This window comes from Gorilla gorilla, chromosome 9 (assembly GCF_029281585.2).
Source record: "Gorilla gorilla gorilla isolate KB3781 chromosome 9, NHGRI_mGorGor1-v2.1_pri, whole genome shotgun sequence".
NCBI classification, from domain to species: domain Eukaryota; kingdom Metazoa; phylum Chordata; class Mammalia; order Primates; family Hominidae; genus Gorilla; species Gorilla gorilla.
Genome location: NC_073233.2, coordinates 119,087,336 through 119,109,259, shown reverse-complemented (window position 1 = coordinate 119,109,259; position 21,924 = coordinate 119,087,336). Strand labels below are relative to the sequence as shown.

The 21,924-nt window shown below is 40.9% G+C and overlaps 1 protein-coding gene across 1 annotated transcript in view; it reads left to right on the top strand.

The window, feature by feature from the left end:
• The window catches only part of LOC134756508 (uncharacterized), a 33,579-nt gene extending 12,374 nt beyond the window's left edge, over nucleotides 1–21,205 (top strand). The window contains exons 3-5 of the mRNA XM_063693711.1: nucleotides 17,494–17,611; nucleotides 17,981–18,032; nucleotides 18,925–21,205. Coding sequence (XP_063549781.1) covers nucleotides 17,494–17,595 — 102 coding nt within the window. The 3' untranslated portion in view covers nucleotides 17,596–17,611; nucleotides 17,981–18,032; nucleotides 18,925–21,205. The remainder of the gene's footprint in view (nucleotides 1–17,493; nucleotides 17,612–17,980; nucleotides 18,033–18,924) is intronic.
• Nucleotides 21,206–21,924: the final 719 nt, after the last annotated feature.

Genomic DNA, 21,924 nt, shown 5'->3' with positions numbered 1-21,924 from the left:
TACTCTAGGGTAAAAGTTTTTTTCCTTCAGCACTTTACATATATCATGCCACTCTCTTCTGGCCTGTGACGTTTTTACTAAAAAGTCTGCTGCCAGACATTTTGGAGCTCCTTTGTATGTTATTTGTTTCTTTTCTCTTGCTGCTTTTTGGATCATTTCTTTATCCTTGACCTTTGAGGATTTGATTATTAAATGCCTTGAGGTAGTCTTCTTTGGGTTAAATCTGCTTGGTGTTCTATAACCTTCCTGTACTTGGACATTAATATCTTTCTCTAGGTTTGGGAAATTTCCTGATATTATCCCCTTGAATTAACTTTTTTTTTTTTTTTTTTTTTGAGATGTAGTCTTGCTCTGTCACCCAGGCTGGAGTGCAGTGGTGTGATCTCAGCTCACTGCAATCTCTGCCTCTCAGGTTCAAGCAATTCTCCTGCCTCAGCCTCCCGATTAGCTGGGACTACAGGCGTGTGCCACCATGCCTGGCTAATTTTTTGTATTTTTAGTAGACGGGGTTTCATCGTGTTAGCCAGGATGGTCTCGATCTCCTGACCTCATGATCTGCCCTCCTTGGCCTCTCAAAGCACTGGGATTACAGGCATGAGCCACCGTACCTGGCCTGAATTAACTTTATACCCCTATGTCTTTCTCTACATTCTCTTTAAGGTCAATAACCCTTAGATATGCCCTTTTGAGGCTATTTTCTGTATCCTGTAGGCATGCTTTATTGTTTTTTATTCTTTTTTCTTTCGTCTTCTCTGACTGTATTTTCAAATAGCCTGTCTTCATGCTCACTAATTCTTTCTTCTGCTTGATCTATTCTGCTATTAAGGGAATCTGATGCATTCTTTGGTATGCCATTTTCAGCTCCAGAATGTCTGCTTGAATCTTTTAAATTGTTTCAGTCTCTTTGTACATTTATTTGATAGAATTCTGAATTACTTCTCTGTTTTATCTTGAATTTCTTTGAGTTTCCTCAACACTGCTATTTTGAATTCTCTGTCTGAAAAGCCACATATCTCTGGTTCTCCAGGATTTGTCCCTGGTGCCTTGTTTAGTTCATTTGGTGAGGTCATGTTTTCCTGGATGGTGTTGATGCTAGCAGATGTTCTTTGGTGTCTGGGCATTGAAGAGTTAGGTATTTATTGTAGTCTTCACTGTCTGGGCTTATTTGTAGTTGCCCTTCTTGGGAAGGCTTTCCAGATATTTGAAAGAACTTGAGTGTTGCGATCTAAGTTGTTTCTGCTTTAGGAGACACCCCAAGCCCAGTAACACTGTGGTTCTTGCAAAGTCGTAGAGGTACCACCTTGATGGTTTTGGACAAGATCCAGGAGAATTCTCTAGATTACCAGGCAGATACTCTTGTTCTCTCCCCTTACTTTCTCCCAAACATAGAGTCTCTCTGTTCTGAGCCACCTAAAGCTGGGGGTGGAGTGACACAAGCACCACTGTGGCCATCACCACCATTACTGTGCTGGGACCTGAAGCCAGCACAGTGCTGGGTCTTGCCCAAGGACTGCTATAACCACTCCCTGGCTACGGCCTATGTTTGCTCAAGGCGCTGGGACTCTACCATCAGCAAATGGCAAAGCTAACGAGGCCTATGTCCTTCCCTTCAGGGTGGCAAGGTCCCCCAGGCCCCAGATGGGTCCAGAAGTGCCATCTGGGAGTAAGGGACTAGAGTCAAGAACCTTAGACGTCTACCTGTTATTCCATTGTATTGTGGATGAGCTGGCACCCAAACCACAAGAAGCAGTCCTTCCCCCTTCCCTCTCCTTTCCAAAGACAGAGGAGACTCACCCCATAGCCATCACCACCCCTGGCCACAAGGAATACTGCCAGACTGCCATGGATATTTCCTTAAGGCTCAAGTTCTCTTGAGTCAGCTTGTAGTGAATGCTGCCTGACCTGGGGCTTACCATTTACGGCAGTGGACTCCCATCTGGCCCAGGCAGGTCCAGAAATGCCATCCAAGAGTCAAATCCTGAAATTGTAGACCCCAGGAGCCCACTTGGTGCTCTACCCCTGTGTGATGGTGCTGGTATCTGAAGCCAGCAAGTCTCAGAGGCTCACCAAGGCCCTTAATGTAGTACCTGGCTATCATGGCTGGTTATTCAGGGCCCAAAGGCTGTTTCGTTAGCAGGTGATGAATGCTGGCAGGTCTGGATTTTTTCCTTCAAGTCAGCAGGTTCCTTTCTGGCCCAGGGTGTGGTCTGGGAGCTAGGGCCTGAAAGGGGGTACCTCACTTGACTGGTGCCCTACCCTGCTGTGGCTGAGCTGGTATCCAAGATGCAAGACAAAGTCTCCCCAGTCTTCCCTCTCCTCTCTTCAAGCTATAGAGAGAGGTCTCTTTTGAAGCCATGAGCTCTATAGCCTGGGTTAGGGGAGGGGTGATGCCAGTGTTAGGGGAGATAGCTCTCTTGGCTGCCCCAGCTGGTATCTCAGTACGTTGTAGGCCCCCACCCCATCCACTGTCTCTGGGCCTAGTTTAGCCCTAGGACTCTAAGAATTGCAGTCCTTATGTCCTAAACTTCTGTTCAAGTTTACTTAGAGACTGAGAGCACTTTGGCCTTTGGTGGCAAAGTTTGTGGGCACTCAAGTTTGGACCACTGGAATTGGTAATTCCCCTCTGGCTAGGGCTGGTGTAAATGCTCCCTCTGTGGGTGGGCATCAGCTAAATTTGGTCTGGGTTTCCTTTCTGCTCTAAAAGGATAGCACTGAGTCCAATGCCCCACAGTTGCTGTGCTCTCCCTCCCCCAGTGCCAAGAGATACTCTCGGCACCACATGGCTGCCACTGCTGCTACATGGTAGTGTCAGAGATTCAGGATTGTTTTTTCTTTTCTTTTTTCTTTTTGAGACAGGTTCTTACTCTGACACCCAGGCTGGAGTGCAGTGGTGCAGTCCTGGCTCACTATAACCTCCGCCCCCTAGACTCAAGTGATCCTCCCTCCTCAGCCTCCTGAGTAGCTGGGACCACAGGCACACATTACCACCTGGGGCTATTTTTTAACTTTTATTTTTAGTAGAGATGGGGATTTTGCCATGTTGCCCAGGATGTTGAACTCCTGAGCTTAAATGATCCGCCCACCTTGGCCTCCCATAGTGCTGTGATTACAGGTGTGAGCCACCGCGCCAGGCTCAGTGTTGTTTTTTCTGTCTCTACAGTCCCTCTTTCAGTGCTATGAAGTTAAAACCAGGTACTATGAGTGCTCCCTGCTTTTCGGTTCTTATGAAGGTGTTTTCTTCTGTGCGGATAGTTGATAATTTGGTTTCCTAGGGGTGGGGGCTGGTGATCTGTGGAGCTTTCTCTGCCGCCATCTTGCTCCACCTCCACAAGTCGAGATTCTGATAGCTCAGTTCTTGTTGTCACTGAATACTATTCCATTGTATGAATGCTTCATGGTTGTTTTTTCATTCACCTATTGAAGGAGATCTTGATTGCTTCCAATTTTTGGCAATTATAAATAAAGCTGCTATAAACATTTGTGTTTAGGTTTTTGTGTGGACATAGTTTCAACTCAATTGGGTAAATACTTAGGAGTGCATAAAACTATATTTGGCTTGTAAAAAACTGTCAAATTCTCTTTTATTGTGGCTGTACCATTTTGCATTCCCAACAACAATGAATGAGAGTTCTCACTGTTCCCCCTTCTCACTAACAACTGGTATTGTGATTTTTAAAAAAAATTTAGCCATTCTGATAGGTATGTAGTGATATTTGAAATTCTCTAATGACAAATGATGTTGAGCATCTTTTTGTGTTCTATTTGCTGTTTGTGTATCTTCTTCAGTGAGTTATATGTTTAGATCTTTGGCCCATTATTTAAGTAGGTTGTTTTCTTATTGATGAATTTTAAGAGCTCTTTGTGTGTAAGTTCTTTATTAGGATGTATTTTGCAAAGATTTGTCTAGTCTTTGGCTGTCTTTTCATTCTCTAACAGTGTCTTTTGCAAAGTAGAAATTATGAATCTTAAGAAAGTACAACTTATGATCTATTTTTTTCTTTCATGGATTTTGCTTTTGATGAATCTAAAAACTCATTGCCAAACCCAAGGTCACCTAAATTTTCTCCTATGCTTTCTTCTAAAAGTTCAATAGTTTTATATTTTACATTTATGTTTGCGATCCCTTTTGAGTTAATTTTTGTAAAAGGTATAAGGTCTGAGCCTAGGTTGACTTTTTTGGATATGGGCATCTAATTGTTCCAGCACCATTTGTTGAAAAGACTATCCTTTTTTCATTGAATAGCCTTTATTTCTATTTCAAAGATCAGTTGTCTGTGTTTGTGTAAGTCTATTTTGGGGTCCTCTATTCTGATATAATCTGCTGCGATCCATGTTTCTATTCTTTCACCGATAGCATGCTGTCTTGATTATTGTAGCTTTTAAGGTTGTTTTTAAGGTTAGATACCCAATATAGTACCTTCCCTTAGTAAGGACCACATGAGTGTAAGGAATTATTAGTGGAGTGAAGATTGAAATGTTGATTAATATTTTGGCCTGTTTTTGAAATGAGACTGAATTTTGTTCTTAAGTGACCGTGGCAATTCTATTACCTTAAAGTGAATACAAAACTTATGAGACCTGCTAAGTTTTCATCTGGTGCAGGGGCAAAACTTAATTCATTGAATAGTTTTAAAGGGCATTGGGAGACAAAAATAAAGTTGAATTTTAATGAAATCCCACCCAATGGGCTTGTTAAACATATGTGCTACATATATAAATATGTTGGAACTCATATAACATTTAAACAGTTATTTCATGGATTTGGGTTAACATGAGTCAAATCATGTTCCTTCAAACATTATAATTACATCTTTCAAGCAAGCCCTTGATATGCATCATAAAACATAACAGTTAAATCATAGGGGTTAGTTCTATTTTCTTGTAGCAAATTTAGAAAGGAATTATATTTCCTCTTCTTAGTATTGTAGTGATATAACCCAGATAAAATGTAAGTAGTTCCAAATATTGTTTATGTCTTATTTTAAAAATATTATAAACTGTAGGTTGCCTTAATGATGTTACAGTCTGTTAATTACCAGCCATTTCTCAGTGTTTGTAGAATTTCCTACAGACTGTGTGTCTAACACTACATCAGTTATGCTTTGTGTTGTATAACAATTATTACTTAAGGAGTTTTCTATCTCTTATCTAATTTTATGTCTCAGATAAAATTATGATGTGCATCCTCCAATGCACTTTTGTTGCAGTTAGAGGATGTCATCATTGGAATTCTTGTGAGGTACTTGTGTAAACTCCACTGTTGCCTATAGCTTGTTTTGTCCTGTGGGAAAAATGTCAGACATTAAGAATTTACCAACAACATTGAAGTGGCTCATTAATAAGCATTCGCCTGGTAGACTGTTGATTATTTCATATCTTTTCCATTTAGAAAAAGAAAGATATTGTTGGAATTTGCCTAGTTGTGGAGGTAAACCTGTTTAGGTGAAGTGACTAGTTAACCTAGATCGGGGCAGCTAACTTTTTCTATAAGTATTTTAGTCTTCATGAGCCATACAATCTTTGTCTCAACCACTCAACCCTAATATTGTAGGATAAAAGCAATGTTAGATAATATGTAAACGATTGAAATGAGCTTTGAAAAAAACTTGTATTTGCACAAACTGCCAGCATTTGGCCTGCAGGCTGTTCTTTGCTGACAACTGGCTTACAGAGCATAACAATCTTTTTTAAACTTTTTGCTGGTTTGGAAATAAGTGGTATTAAATAAATGCTGGTAGGCCACTCATAAAATCCAGCATGGAGTGGTAATTGCAATGAGTGCTTTTGCTATCAGTCTGTCAGGAGTCTTTTAATAAAATTTCCCAAGTACTAGAATTTGATCTAAAAATTTTCAAGAATAAAAAAGCAGTGGTGTCTAATGCCATCTTATCCATCTAGAAGAGGAATCAAAAGAAGGGCAAATTCTATAATGGTACAGATGAGCCACTAGAATTGATTCACCTCTGAGTTGCAGACAGTGGTGCCAATCTCAGCAATGGCTTACTTGGAGCCTCTAGCAATTGGATTACTCTGTGACATTTCAGAGGAGCAAGAAATAGACATACATGCAGAGCTTAGGAAATGGTTATTGTACCCAAGTTTACACACTTCTCTCATAGGAAAGACTTGGGCCTGTCAGTCACAGTGTATGTATTATTACTTTAAAATAGATTTCCTAGTCCAGGATGGATTGGAAACAGCAAACTAGACAGGAGAAATAGAAAAGCTGTTGCTGCAAACTGACAGCATGAGACTAAAGAAGGACATGGACTTAAAAAGACACAACAATTAAACACCTGCAACTCTAAAGTCATTTACTGCTGGGACAAACAGTCCTTATGTACAGATTATAGCTATTGATTTTGGTGAAGGTAATTATGAAGTATGGGCTAGATCAATCTGAAACATCATGGAAATAAAGGGATATTGGCAAATATGTATTTGTGAATAGATGTTACTTAAGCTCAGTGAAATTGACTGAAGTAATAGCTTGGATATGAAAGAGTGCAATTTTCCCAAGAAACATCTATTGTTTAGCAGCCGAGAGTATGAAGGGAACTACTACTACATATATTTCCTGGAGACAAAGGTAAGGGTTCTTTGGAATGATGATACAAATGACATTAGCAGCCTAATTGATCTTGACCTAAGGTCAACACAAAAACTTTAATCATATTCTATCTATTGCTTAAAAAAGATAGAAAAATATCCAAGTGTGTAATAGCTTTCCAAAGATGATTCCAATCCAAGTGGCTATAATTATTTTAAAAAAAGATGTTTTGGCACTTAAAGGTGTAAAATTATTTGTAACACATCATTTCACAATGACATTGAATAAATAAAGCATTACTCTCCTTAAGTAAGGCCAGGTGTAGAAACAAATTACTTTTTTTGCTGAACATTTTAGGAATTTTTACTTGCATAAGATTATTTCCCTATAGTACAAAGTGTAATTGTAGTGGATATTTGACTATTATTTGGTAATTGTGATCAATATTAAAGATTTAAGAATAATTTATTCTTCACATGAATGATTTTAATGCAGATTTTAATTTTAGATGTTTAATACCAATAAAATTAATTGAATAACTGCCAAATTTCTTTTTCCTATGTATATGACATTTTTACTTCTAGGACATATTTGAAATTCTTACATTATCCAAGGTTTCCAACCTTGTTACCAAGGAGAATTGGCTGAACATTTTTTTCTTTTTAAAAAAACATTTACCTGTTACTCAGGTTCAGTTCTTTTGCCTTCTTTGTTTCCTGTTTCTTTCTCTCTTTTTTAATGTAGTAAATAAGATGTAATATTAAATAGATACAGAGGAAGCCCCATTTGTACCTGTTCCAAGCCCCACTACTCCCTTATTTACTCCAGAGATAACCGTTATCCAACTTCATGTTTTTATTGTTTTTAATTGTATTTAAATTGTATCTACTATTTTAGTGTATGAATAAGTCACAATTAATTCTCCATTCACCTGTTGATGGACATTTGGGTTGCTTTGCATGAATATACAATTCTGAAATCACCTTTGCAATGTTGGTTTCTTTGTACATGTGGTCAGGTATCTAGAAGCGACATTTCTGGCTATGTTTATCTTTAACCTGGCTTTTACTGCAAAATTGCTCTCTACTGTGGCTGTACCAAGGTACAGTTCCATCAGTGTGTGAGAATTGTTGTGCATCCACATCTTCAATAAACTTGACATTGTCAGGCTTATAATTTTAACAAGTTTGCAAATCTGATCAGCATTGGAGCTGATGAGGTTTTGTTTTAATTTGCATTTGCTTGATTACTAGTCACATTGAGCTTTTTGCCATATATTTTTGCTTCTCTCATGTGGTTGTTGAAGTCACAGAGAATGATAATGAGTTGGAACACTGAAAGTTTCTGTGGCTAGGGTCAAATTGTTCAAAAAAATGAGGGAAGTGATTACAGGTTGATTAGCTGTCAGCAGTGAGTAGAGAGAGAAGGTGGCAAGCACCTCTCAAGATCAAGAACATGTGAAGGCTGTTTGTGGCATGGGAGTGTCATGGGAGACCCAGAAGACCCCTACTAAAGTATGTGGGGCTGCTTCCAGGGGGCTGAGAGGGAAGAGGATCAGAGTGTGTCTACAAGAGAGAGCCAGGTTTTAACTTAAGGCACAAGAACAAGTAGATTACACAGAACAGTTTGTAAGTTGCAGATTGGGAAGTCCAAGGGCCCATTTGAAGGATTTGTGAGGGAAGGGAATAGATCAGAATTAGGTATATAGGGAGTAGTACAGAGAAGGTGTAGTGTGAGGCTGATGGGATTGGTCCTGACACCTCTCTGATGATGCCGTTGTAGGGGGATGATCCTCCCTTGAAGTATGACAGCTCCCAGGGAGAGGGATTAGGCTTATTGCTCTTACTCATTTTCGGGTCCTCAAAAATCTAATGTGGTATCTTCATCTGAGCCAATAGTTTTCTATGTTCCAGTCCTCTAGGAGGCCTGGCTGTCTGCAACAGCAGAGCCTAGAACCAGGAGCACTTGATAACCCCTGTTGTCAGAGTAGGGTACACACAAAACATTCAGAATTTAGGACTAAAATTCACTAAGGAACTCCTCTAAAAAGTATTTTAAAAATGTCTCTGTTTTGGCTGCATCACGCTGAGTCATGTTCTCTTTGGCTTAGGCATTATCAAATACTTCATAAGGAAATATTTTTATTATTTAAACATGGCATTCCATTGGGATTATATTCTATGCAAATATAAGTTCTGAGGGTGTTTACCTTCATGTACTGCTAAAAGTGTGTTTCCTTACTTTATGCACATGTATCTAAAATTAAACTGATATTTTTTGGAATATTTGTTACAGAAAGTACTCTTGATGCTTATATAAACCACCACATTTTATGCCTTTTACTAAAATTTGGTGTTCATGAAAGAACAAGTTTTGTTCTGTTGTGCAGCATGAAATATATAACAACAAAGGTGGTGGCTTCAAAAAATACTGAAATAATAAGTTATCTAAATTAATAGAGTTTCATAATTCTTTTGGAAATTATTGATGACTTCTCAAATTTACCAAAGAGTTGGTGATGAGCTAAGACAAAGGAATTAAGGCTGGAACTTATTTGATTCAGTGCCCCAAGTCTTATCAGATGACATAAAGGCACATCCTGCTCCTGGCTTTTGCCTATTGCCATGTGGCTTTGTGTCTTCATTGAGTCTTTGGTGAAGATAAGACATTTCTGGTAACTACGTCTATTTAAATACTTAAAGGTGTATTTAAGTATTTATTTGAATATTCAAAAATTTGGTTTAACAAGAAACTATTTTAAGTAGAAATTAGAGCACCGTCCATTCAAGTACAGGTCTTACTCTGGTTTATATTCAATTCTGCCTATTCATTTTCCTGTATTTTCACCATGCAGCTGGTTTTTCAGTTCATAGCATTTCCAAGAAATGAAATTTTCCACTGAAGTCAGCATGTACACAGTTCACATCACCTTCAAGTCAAGTCAGTTAGTATTCAAGCCCTGGTGAGTTAACCAGAGACAAGGTAGCATGTTTCCAAAAGACACCAACTTGCTAACATTGGTTCATTCAGCAAACACTCAGTGAATGCCTACTGTGTACCAGCACTGTAGAAATGCTGGGGATGCAGGAAACAAAACTCTCACGAATGCCTGGCTTCAAGTTTGTGTTCTGCACTGATATGTCTGAGCAGAGGACCTGCTCCCTGGTCTTCTCGTAGTGTCAGAGTGCTTCCAGTTGTCTTCATTAGTGACAAGCCTAAGACCAAGTAACGAGACATACCTTCCCTTTATTTTCCCAGAGAGCTTTTGTCTTTTAAGAGATCCGTAAAGAGGGCCAGACACGGTGGCTCACGCCTGTAATCCCAGCACTTTGGGAGGCTGAGGCTGGAGGATCACTTGAGGTCAGGAATTCGAGGCCAGCCTGGCCAACACGGCAAAACCTGTCTCTACTAAAAATAGAAAAATTAACTGATGTGGTGGCATGCGCCTGTAATCCCAGCTACTTGGGAGGCTGAGGCAGGAGAATCACTTGAATCCAGGAGGTGGAGTTTGCAGTGAGCTGAGATCGCGCCACTGCACTCCAGCCTGGGCAACAGAGCCAGACTCTGTCTCAAAATAAAAAAAGAGATCCCTAATGAGCTAAGCAAAGCCTAGTTGACAGTTTCCAATGTTGTGGTGAATATGCCTGATACAGAAGACAGACAGGCTTAATCATTAGCAACAATCTCTGCCTCCTCAAGACCTGCCTCACCTTATGAGAACTTGCCTGCTGCCATTTCTCTCTGCCAGATCCATGTCCCTCAATGGCCCACCTCAGTTTCCCAGTCCCTTCATCATGCGTCATCCAGGCATGTCACTCCTAATCTCTACTTCAACATGTGCCTCGAAGGAGTGTGGAACTTTAATAAAGGAGTACCCAACCCAGTTCCTGCCCTCTAAGACCTTAGAGTTTTGCTGAAGATTTAAGGTGTTTGAGATTTTATTATGAAGAAATGTGTCTGATTTAGAAAAATGTCAGCAATGATAACATTATTAAAATACATATATATGAACATAATACATATATAAATATATACATATTTTTTCTTCCAAGTGACTATATTTGGTTAGATCCATAAGCTCTAAATAATGCTTTAAAAATCAGTTGTGTTTTTCTTAGTCAGTTTGGGCTGCTGTAACAAATTACCATAGACCGAGTGGTTTAAACAGTTATGTTTTCACAGTTCTGGAGCCTGGGAAACCTAAGATCAAGGTGTCAGCATGATTGGGTTTTGGTGAGAGCCTGATTCCTGGTTTACAGATGACCATCTTCTGTTTGTGTCCTCACATGGGCAGAAAGAAGAGCAGAGAGAGAAAGCTTTGGTATATTTCCTTATAAGGCCACTAATTTCATGCATGAGGGATCCAACCTCATGATCTAATCACCTCCCAAAGTCCCCACCTACTAATACCATCACATTAGGAATTAGGATCTCAATGTATGAATTTTGGGAAGGAGGAACAAACATTCAATTCATAACAATATTGTGACTAGGAATACAATGTATTATAAAACCTAAGCAAATTACTAAATTTCTATATGTTTAACATACAAAACAGTGGATGGTATGAGGCAGGACATAATCAGGTAGCATAAAGAATACCATAGGGTTATGGTAAAGGTGACATTTGTGTGGGCTCCAGTATTGGGGAAAGACTCCACAGATGTTTTGAGACCTAAGTTTGGCCTTGAGTGAGGGGTAAGATTTGGAGTGTAGGAAAGAGAGTGGCAGGACTGTATTGAAGCTGAAAGTGTACACTGATGACCTGGTTTGTTCTGCCTTGCTCCATTTTGGTGAGAGAGAGAGGGATTCTTTTGCATTTTAATTTCTAACAAGGACCTTCAGGCCTGGTTTGGGTGTGGGAAGACTGGTGTTTACTTCCCCTGGCAAGTAAGCAGAACTGGGGAGCTCTGGGTTTTCTGCAGCAGAGGATCGGGTGAGAGGAAAGATGTCTTATGGAGAGGAGACACTGAGCACTAACAGACTGGCTGGTTATGGGGCATGGAAATCATTGGTTGGAGTGAGTTAGCTTCCTGTCAGCTCTTAAGAAATGATGACAGGCATTGTTTTACAGGTAGAGCCATGATTAGAAGAAGGTAAGGGAAATTCATTCCAAAAATGAAGAGGAAAAAAAACCCAGATCAAGAAGCATATTCCTTGTCTTAGGGCTAGGGTTGAGGAGCTGGTGGTTGTCAGTTTTTGTAATCTAGGGATTTGTGTTTTAGTATTCATATGGGGTTAGACAATGAGTGTTTGGCCTAAATGAGGAGGGAGGATTAGTTAGACCTGAGACACCTGAATAAAAGCAAGACCTTTGAAGGGCCATACTGTCAGTAAAAGGACGAATTAGGAAAATAGTCCATAGGTACAGAGAGGCAACAAGAGAGACTAGACTGCCTGTCATGAGTGGAAAAATTTCCTGAGAATTTTTAATGACAAGCCTGTGCTTCCTGTTGACTTGGGGTTTGAATTTGTGCCATCAGCTAAGAAATTAACATAAAAATTTGTCCTGAGCCAGTAATACCATGGCAACGGGAGGGTACCATGGAGGGGCAAGTGCTTAAAGTAGTTTGCACCGAATTCTCATAAATAAGACCATACTGAAGATGAACTCACAATCCAAATATAGGTAAAAGCATGTCAAATTCACAATTTCTTTTGTCTTAGAATTTTGACAGGTCCCCCAAGGCTGAGAACATCCTGTGTTATAGCGCCTATGAAGAACAGGTGAAACTTGTAAAGCTGAGGTTTGAAGTGCCCTCCGAGTATGCAAAGGGAGGCTTCGATGTTGATAAGTAGGAATTCTAGAGTGACAGAGTTGTAGATGAGCTAAGTGTTTCCTCCCCTTCAGTCAACCAAATGGGGCTGGGGATAGGGTTGAAATATGTAACCACTCGGAGCATTTTCTCATATCATCTGTAATTTGGGAGATATAGGAATGTCCTAATTTATGCCTGGTATCTGATTTATGCTTGGAAACATAGAATGTCAAGAGGCTGGTCAGATGCTCTGAGGCAGAGGGAAAATAGTAGTTACAATGGGAGAAGCTACATTTACACAGAATGGGGGTAAAGGTGAATGTTCTTGTGGGCCAGGTGTTGATCATGGGGTGGGGAGAATCTGAGAAAGGGTTTTGCCTCGAAGAATGGAGTCATTCCAGCAGGAAAATTTTGAATATAGAATCCAGACACCAAGGGTCTGTGGTTCTCTCGAGTGGCCCCTAGAGAAGGGTTGCTCAGAGCAGCAAAATACAGATGTAAGTTGTCAGAAGTGGAAACTCTGAGAAACCCAGAGGGCATTTCAGGAGAGAAAGAAAAGGCACATTCCACCATCTGCCACAGCTGGAAGGCACCGATGCCGTATCACCGTTGCGCCAGTCAAGTAGGCCTCCTTACCAAACCTTTGGACCCTAGGTTCACAGAACTGGGTGACTTACAATCTTTGGCCCGTGACAGAGACATCATTAGTCTGTGCATGGACTAGTTGTGTATTTATTTTTAATGATGTACTAGGAATCATGAAACCACGACTTTAAGCGAAAGCTAGGACCCTGGTAGCACTCTAAGTCTAAAGGTGTCTAAGTCTAAGTCATCCTCTGGCTCCCGCAACTGAAAGCAGTTAACATTCTGAATCCTGTGTTCAGCATTCCCTTGCTTTCTTTTTCTCTAGGAAAAGTTTATTGAGTTATAAGAAATGTACACGAAAGTGCACAAATCTTAAGTATATAGCTCAATAAAATTGAAGTTGTTCTCTAAAAACTCTAATAAACTAGATAAAATTCTGGCAAGGTTTATTCTGATGGCAAAGACAGAGCAAATAATAATAGGAATAAAAAGGGAACAAAGCTATAGATGCAGTGGGTATTTTCAAAAAGAACATCCATGAACAACTTTGTGACAACAAGTTTAAAATATGAAATAGACTATTATCTAGAAAAATAAAATTTAAAAAACGGACTTAGGAAGAAACAGAAAATCTGAATAGATCTAAAACTACCAGAAAAATTGAGGCTGGTCACAGTGGCTCATGTCTGTAATCCCAGCACTGTGGGAGGCTGAGGTGGGAGGAACACTTGAGGTCAGGAATTCGAGGCCAACCTGGCCAACATGGCGAAACCTTGTCTCTACTAAAAATAGAAAAATTAACTGGTAGGGTGGCATGTGCCTGTAATCCCAGCTACTTGGGAGGCTGAGGCAAGAGAATCATTTGAACCCAGGAGACAGAGTTTGCAGTGAGCTGAGATCGCGCCACTGCACTCCAGCCTGGGCAACAGAGCGAGGCTCTGTCTCAAACAAAAAGCAAAAAACAAAAAACAAAAAACAAAAAAAAAAACAAAAAAACAAAAACAAACACCACCAAAAAAACCTAAAAAAATTGAATCAGGAGGTAAGAATTTAATATCAGCTCCTCCAGACAAATAAACACAAACAAGAAGCTTATGATGTAGTCTGAATTTTTGTATCCCTCCAAAATTCTTATGTTGAAACCTAATTTCAAAGGTGATGTTGTTAAGAGGTGGGGCCTTTGGAGGTGATTAGGTCATGAAGGCTCCACTCTCATGAATGGGATTAGTGCCCTTATAAAAGTCATTGAGGGAGCCTATTTGCCTCTCCAACCCTTCCTCCATGTGAAGATACATCATCTTTGAAGCAGAGAGTGAGCCCTCACACTGAACCTGCCAGTGCCTTGATCTTGGACCTTCCAACCTCTAGAACGATCAGAAACCAATTTCTGTTGTTTATTAATTACACAGTTTAAGCCATTTTGTTACAGCAGCCTAAATGGACTAAGACAACCCACCAGACTCAGGGGATTTTACAGGTGACTGCTAGCAAACACAGAACATAGAATACTATTGTTATACACATTTTTTCTGTGATGCTGATTGTCCAAGTTGGAAATTACCTTGCTTTGTGGATAAGATTGAGCCGTTGCTGCGTGAACTTAGACATGGCCTACTTAATTAAGTTCTCAACCCTTCAAAAATAATATTGTGGGGTCTTAGAGATATGTAACGGAATTTTTGACTTCTTAAACATTTTCATAAACAAGTAGTTGAGCCACAGTTTTAGTTGGTAAAAATAAGTACTGGCTACTTCAGAGGAACATTTCTTTTTTCTTTTATTGTTTTTGGTTTGAAAAGAGCAAGTGTTCCAGATAAATGTGTCCTTTGTTAACCAACTTCACTAATCAATTCATACCACTGGTTTCAGAGCAAAATATTTACAAACTGCATAGAAATTACCAGAATCAGTCATGTGGCCTAATTGTGTCATATTAGCCCCCTTCCTTGGTAGTTACAGTGCTTCAAGAGACACAATTCAGTCTAACTTATATATAAGTCTACATTTTAATGAGCCCTGTTATAGCAGGATTCTACTGTGTTTTCTTCCGAATTTAGATCTTGCCTAATTAGTATTTCATTTTGTGGCATTTCCTTACTATCCGACTTCACAGCTGATTAATTCTGACCTGATTAATTAATTAGTGGTTGTGGATTGGTAACTTTGTTTATGGGTCATTGCTCTGACAGATATTTTTTAATGTCTTGTAAGAGCTAACATGCAAAGAGTTGCCTATTTTGGCTAAGATAGTCTTGGTACTATAATTATTCATTCAGTCAGTCATTCAGACGTCTGTTCATTCATCAGGCATTTATTTTTGTCTGCTGTGTATCAGGCACTGTTAGGTGCTGGAGACACAAAGCCTTGGCCTAGAATACCTTTCAGTCTAGAGGGAGATGTAAACATGCTCCTAGATTTATTACAGCAGACCAGGATAAACGCTATTGCAGAGATGAGAAGAAAGGGTCAGTGCTGTGCAGAGGAGGGAGGAATTAATTCTGCTTCACTGGGGAGGTGAGTTTTGAGCTATATTTTGAAGGATGATAAAGAAGGAGGGTTGAACAGTGGAACTAACAAATGCAAAAAAATGAATTTCTTAAATTATCTAGAAATTGGTTATAACTTCAGTATGGTAGGAGTAGAGTGTACAAAGAGGAGTTTTGGGAGATGAAGTTAGAAAGGTATTTTGAGGACCGTATTAGTTAAATATTGCTGTGTAACAAATTACCTCAAAACCTAGTGGCTTAAGAACAATGAATTATTTCACAGTTTTGGTGGGTCAGGAATTTGGGAGCAGCTTAGCAGAGGAATTTTGGTTTGGAGTCTCTCATGAGGTTGCAGTTAAGATACTAGCTGGGGCTGCAGTCACCTTAAGGTGTCAATGGGGCTGGAGGATCTGCTTCAAAGGTGGCTCACTCACATGCCTGGCAAGTTTATTGCTGTTTTGTTGGCAGAAGACCTCAGCTACTCATCTCATGGATCATTCCAGAAGGCTGCTCAGGAGTCCTCATAACAGGGCAGCTGGCTTCCTCCAAAGTGAGTGATCCTATGGCATGTAAGGCAGAAGTCTTGTCTTTTATGACTTGGCTTTGGAAGCCACACACTTTCATGTCTACACTATCCTATTGGTTATACAGGTCAGCCCTACAATATAGGAATACCAGGAGGCAAGAATCATTTGGGGGTCATTGTGGAAACCTGCTACCACAGGAGCATATTGTGAAGTGCCCTGTGTGTAAGGCTCAGGAGTTTGGATTTGCAAAAGCATTCATGAGGAAGCCAGTGGAGTTTGTTATTTAAAATAACATTTATGAAAGCAATATATGTGCAGTGTAGACAGTTTGAAAACTATACAAAAGTACAAAGAAAAAAAATACCCATAATCTTACCATGCGGAGAAGATCACCATTAACATTTTAATTTATTTTCTTTCAGTTTTCCCCCGCTTATAGGGCTTTTGTACTTTTTCACTTTGTACTACAATGCAAGCAGTTTTTAAGTAACTAAAAAAGCGTGGCTTTTTTTTGTTGTTGTTTTTATTTTTTTGAGACAGAGTCTTGCTCTGTCGCCCAGGCTGGAGTGCAGTGGTGCGAGATCAATCTCGGCTTACTGCAACCTATGCCTCCCAGGTTCAAGTGATTCTCCTGCCTCAGCCTCCCGAGTAGCTGGGACTACAAGAGCACACCACCATGCCCAGCGAATTTTTGTGTTTTTAGTAGAGATGGGGTTTCACCATGTTGGCCAAGATGGTCTTGAACTCCTGACCTCATGATCCACCCACCTTGGCCTCCCAAAGTGCTGAGATTACAGGCGTGAGCCACTGAGCCTGGCCCAACAATGACGCTTTTTAAACAGAGTAGTTTGAGCTAAACTGGGGTCTTGAGAAACTTGTGACAATGACTAGTGAAAAGTCTCAGAGATAATGGCAAGGAAATGGTAATAGAGTTAGCGATAAAAGTGTTGGAAGAAATTTCTGAGCTGCAATTAATAAAATTAGGTGACCAATGAGATGTTCAGAGTATGGAAGGGAGTTATTCAGGATAACCGTAATATTTCTGGAGCACCAACAAGATTTGTAGTTGGCAGTATGGGAACATGAAGGGCAGCTTGTGGCCTGTGTTTGAAATGTGTTGTTGAAGGTGCCTGCTGGACATAGGAGCACTCTACATGTGTCCCATAGTTAGAGAAGAAGGCAGTGAAGTGGAAGAAATGGAAGATACAAGAGAGGAAGAGATGATAAGTGAGGTGTTAGAGGAGGCACGAAGGAAGGGGATCCAGGGCACATGGTACAGGGCTAGCCTTGGAGAGCAGAAGGGAGAAAGCTCCAACATTACTGAGTATCTGCCATGTGCCAGGCACTGAGGATACATTTTTTAATTTAATTCTTATGAATAAATATACGGTGGTAAGGTGCTATTAGCCTCATGTAATTGGTGTGGAAATTAGGCTCAGAATGGTTAAATGTCTTCTTAGGATCACTCAGTGAGTAAGTAACAGACCTGTATTTCCAAAATTCTGATCCAGCTCTTCTTGGAGAGTATAATAAGGAGTCTAACTCCATTTGTGATTGTTGATAGTTTTTTTTTTTTTTTTGGACAGGGCCACACTGTGTCGCCCAGCCTGGAGTACAGTGGCACAATCACGGCTCACTGCAGCCTTGACTCCTCAAGCTCAAGTGATTCTCCTACTTCAGTCCCCTGAGTAGCTGGGACTATAGGTATGTGCCACCACACCTGGTTAATTAAAAAAAAAAAATTGTAGAGACAAGGTCTTGCCATGTTTCCTAGGCTGATCTCGAACTCCTGGGCTCAAGTGATCCTCCTGCCTTGGCCTCCCAAAATGCTGGGATTGTAGGCATGAGCCCCTGCACCTGGCCTGCTGACAGCTTTTAAGCCTGATCACCCTTTCATCCCATTCTGCTCCACATCTGGGCAAGCTGGTTAGAAAGTGTGGGTGCTGCCTTCTTTGGTGCTGATGGGAAGTTAAAACCACATAAGCCCCAGCCAGTTCAGGAGAGCCCTCACCCCACGCTCAGCCCCTAATCACAATAGAAGCCAAGCCTATCTCCTTTCTCTGCCCTCTCAAGCCAGTTTCAGACGTTGGAAGCTGGACCTGCTCTGCCCAGAAAGCCTCATTATGTGAGTAATCAATCTTTTCATACTCTTGGTGCATGCGTGTCAGCCTCATTCTCAATATTTAAACCAAATTTTGGGTAGAAGCTTCTTCTGTGGGGCAACCACAACAGTTGACCCTGTGAGCAGGCTGTCTAGGAGATGACCACTACCACCAGAGGTCTTCCTTCTCTTCTTGCAGAAGAGAGCCATGCCATTTCTTCCTCTGAGACACAAACTGAAGAGGGAAAGATGGACATAGTAATGCACACATTTAAAGATGTAATGGTGCAAGAGACAGGGTTGTTGGAGAGAAAGAGGAGAGTGGTGTTCTGCTGTGGTGGTGAGGCTTGTGTACTTGCTGGGGGAGAGGCCAAAGAGAATGCACTCAGAAGGAATTAGAAGACTGCTGGGTGACACTGTGGGTCACCCGCACAGTCATGGTGGCTCTAATTTGCATGAATTAAGTAGTTTTTTATCTAGCAGTGGACTGCATCTTGGGAAAAATCTGCATATAATTTTGGGATATTCATAAACCTGCTGAACTCCAACTAGGGGATCAAGAACTCAGGGTTAACAGTTTCTCTGACTGAGTGGTCTCAATGAAGATGGACAGGCTTGGTTGGAAGAAGATGATGGTGGAAGTAGGTGATTACAATTAAGGCATGGGGCTTTAAAGTTTGCAGACACAGGGGCCATCTCCAGGTATGGTCATTTCTTCTGAGTCACTTCTTTTTGGCTGCTCCCCCAGCAAGTGTATAAACCTCACCATCCTCCCAAAGCCCACCAGACCACCACACTCCTCTTTCCCTCCAATAACCCTGTCTCCTGCACTACTAACTCCTTATGTTTGTGTATTAATGTGCCCATCTTTCCCTCTGCAGCTCAGAGGAGGAAATATTGTGTCTCTCCCTTGCAGGAAGAGAAGGAAGTACCCAGCATCCCAGGAGTCAAGTGTTAGCTGACCCAATTATTCACATGTTGAAGACAGGCAATGGCAAAAATTGGAATGGAAAAAAATAAAAGAGACCCAAATCCTCTATGACAGCCAGGAGGTAATGATGGAGCAGTGGTGAGAACCACTGAATGCCACAGGCCTCAAAGGAAGAAAAAAGAGCTTTTGAATGAGGCAAACTGCTGCATGGATAAGAGGCAGTCTGGCCGCATGAGAAGGTTAATCCTTGAGCATCCTTCTCTTGGGATTTTCTCTGGGAAAATCCCAGTTTCACTTCCAGAAAGGTGTATTAGTTTCTTTGGGCTGCTATAACAAAGTACCACAAACTCAGTGGCTTAAAACAAGAGAAATGTGTTCTTTCCCAGTTCTGGAAACTGAAAGTTTGAGATTAAGTGTTGGCAGAGCCATGTTTGCTCTGAAGGCTCTAGGGAAGAACCCTTCCTTTTCATGTCCTGGCTTCTGGTGATGTCGGCAATCCTTGCATTCCTTGACTTGTAGCTATATTGCTCCAGTCTCTGCCTCCATTCTCTTCCCTGTGTCCCCTCTGTGTCTTCAAATCTCTCTCTCCTTGAAAGGACACTAGCCATTGGATTTAAGGCCGTCCTAGTTAAGAATGACCTCATCTCAACTTGATTACATCTGCAAAGGCCCTATTTCAAAATTCAGTTACATTCAAATAGACTGGGGTGAGGATGTCAAAATATCTTTTTGGGGGACACAATTCAACCTACAGCAGAAAGGAGTAGAAGCAACATCGTGTGATCAGGCTGAAGGAGAGATGAATTATTTATAATCGAGTGAGGACTTCATAGAATTAAACAGAAAGGATTAGACATGGGTTATCAAGAGATGACTGTCAAAAGGCAGGAAGCTTGGAAGAGATAGTTGTAGCACTGATGCTTATAAAGCAGAGATCTGAAAGTTGAAGGTCCCAGGGAAAAGCCAGATGATGTCAATGAGTGAAGCATCTGCATGGGGTGTGTAGTGAAATCTGAAAGCAGCCACTGCTCAGCTCCAGCTGGTTGCTGTCACAAGAGAATAGACCCCATGTTGTCAGATTTTTCAAAAATAAGCAGTACACTCAGATTATGTGGCATCTCCTGAATTTAAAATGATGACAGATAGTTACACATGTTGATGAAGTGTAGAGACTACAAACCCTGATGCTGGCTGGATTTGTACCATGGATGGTCAAGGATCACATAGCTAGGAGAGGCAGGGTATACAGGACAGGCAGGATATACAGGACAGGCAGGCAGGATAAAAATGGAATGCACAGCTCAGTGTTCTCATTGGCATGCCACTGCTCTCCCTGGTCATATGGAAAGCTGTTAGGATGCAGAGTCTAAGCCCTGGTGGTTTCTGCTGAGCAGGCTGCCAGAAACAGATGGTTTTCTTTTTGTTAGAGATAATCACGACTTCTCCCTCTAAAGAGCTTACTGTCCATTTGAGTGGAGAAAACTGCTGTACTTGAGATGGGAGATTTCTTGTGCAAATCACCTGTGTAGCCAGAGCTTCTCAGGTTGAGTAGGATTTAGGCATGCAAAGGAGGTGGCCTCACTCAGTGTCCTCCAAGAAGGGAAAACAGCATGGAGACAAGCAGGGAGATGGTGTGTGCAGGAAGAGTAAAGAGCCCACCTTGAATGTAGGATGTCAGGAGATCATGGGAAGGTCTCCCAGTGTTGTCTGTTCTTCTTCTCCCCCTCCAGGTTCACTCTCTCCCTTGCTCTGGGTCTCAGGATGCTGGCGTCTAGGGACTGAACCCACCAGGCTCCCTTGCCCTTTGACGTCTGCTTTAGTTAAGCTAATGGGAGGTACCAGCAAGAGATAAGAGGGCTGGAGGGAACTGATCAGGGTATTTATTTCCCAAGCACCCTTTTTGTTGGGCTGTGGGTTGGCAGCAGGGGTCACTGGGCAGCCCTTTTCTTCAGCTGTAGATCTTACTGGATTTCTATAAATGCTTGTTGTTCTTGCCTTGTCAGGCCCAGGGGTGGTGGCAGCTCCCTGCCATTTGCCAGCTGCTGGGTGCTTCACCATCCCTGAGTCACCTCAATCCCACGCTCTTCTTTGTGAATTGTCCCTTCATTAAACTCTCCTCAAGTATTCTGTTTGAGTGTGCCATGTATTTCCTGCTGAAGCGTTGAATTATGTGTACAGAATAAATATAAATGTAAACAAACAAACAGGTATACCTTGAAGATATTGCAGGTTTGGTTCCTGACCACTATAATAAAGTGAATGTTGCAATAAAGTGAGTCATGTTATTTTTTTGGTTTCCCAGTGCAGATTAAAGTTATATCTATACTATATTTTAGTCTATTAAGTGTGCAATAGCATTTTATTGTAAACAATGTACATACATTAATTTAAAATACTTTATTGCTAAAATATGCTACCTATCATCCAAGCCTTTAGTGAGTCATCATCTTTTTGCTGTTGGAGGGTCTTGCCTCTGTGTCGATAGCTACTGACTGATCAGAATGATGTTTGCTGAAGGTGGGAGTGATTGTGGCAATTTCTTAAAATAAGACAACAATGACATTTGCCATATCAATGGACTCTTCCTTTAAAAAAATTTCTCTATAGCATGCAATGCTGTTTGATAGCATTTTACCTACAGTAGAACTTACAAAATTTTTCAAAATTGGAGTCAGTCCTCTCAAACACTGTTGCTGCTTTATCAACTAAGCTTACGTAATATTCTAAATCCTTTGTTGTCATTTCAACAATGTTCACAGCATCTTCACCAAGATTAGATCCTATCTCAAGAAACCACTTTCTTCGCTTGTCCATAAGAAGCATCTGTTTATATTTCATCATGAAATTGCAGCAATCCAGTCACATCTTCAGGCTTCACTTCTAAGTCTAGCTCTCTTGGTAATTCTACCAAATGTCAAGTTACTTCCTCCACTAAAGTCTTGAATCTCTCATGTCATCCTTGAGGGTTGGAATCAACTTCTTCCA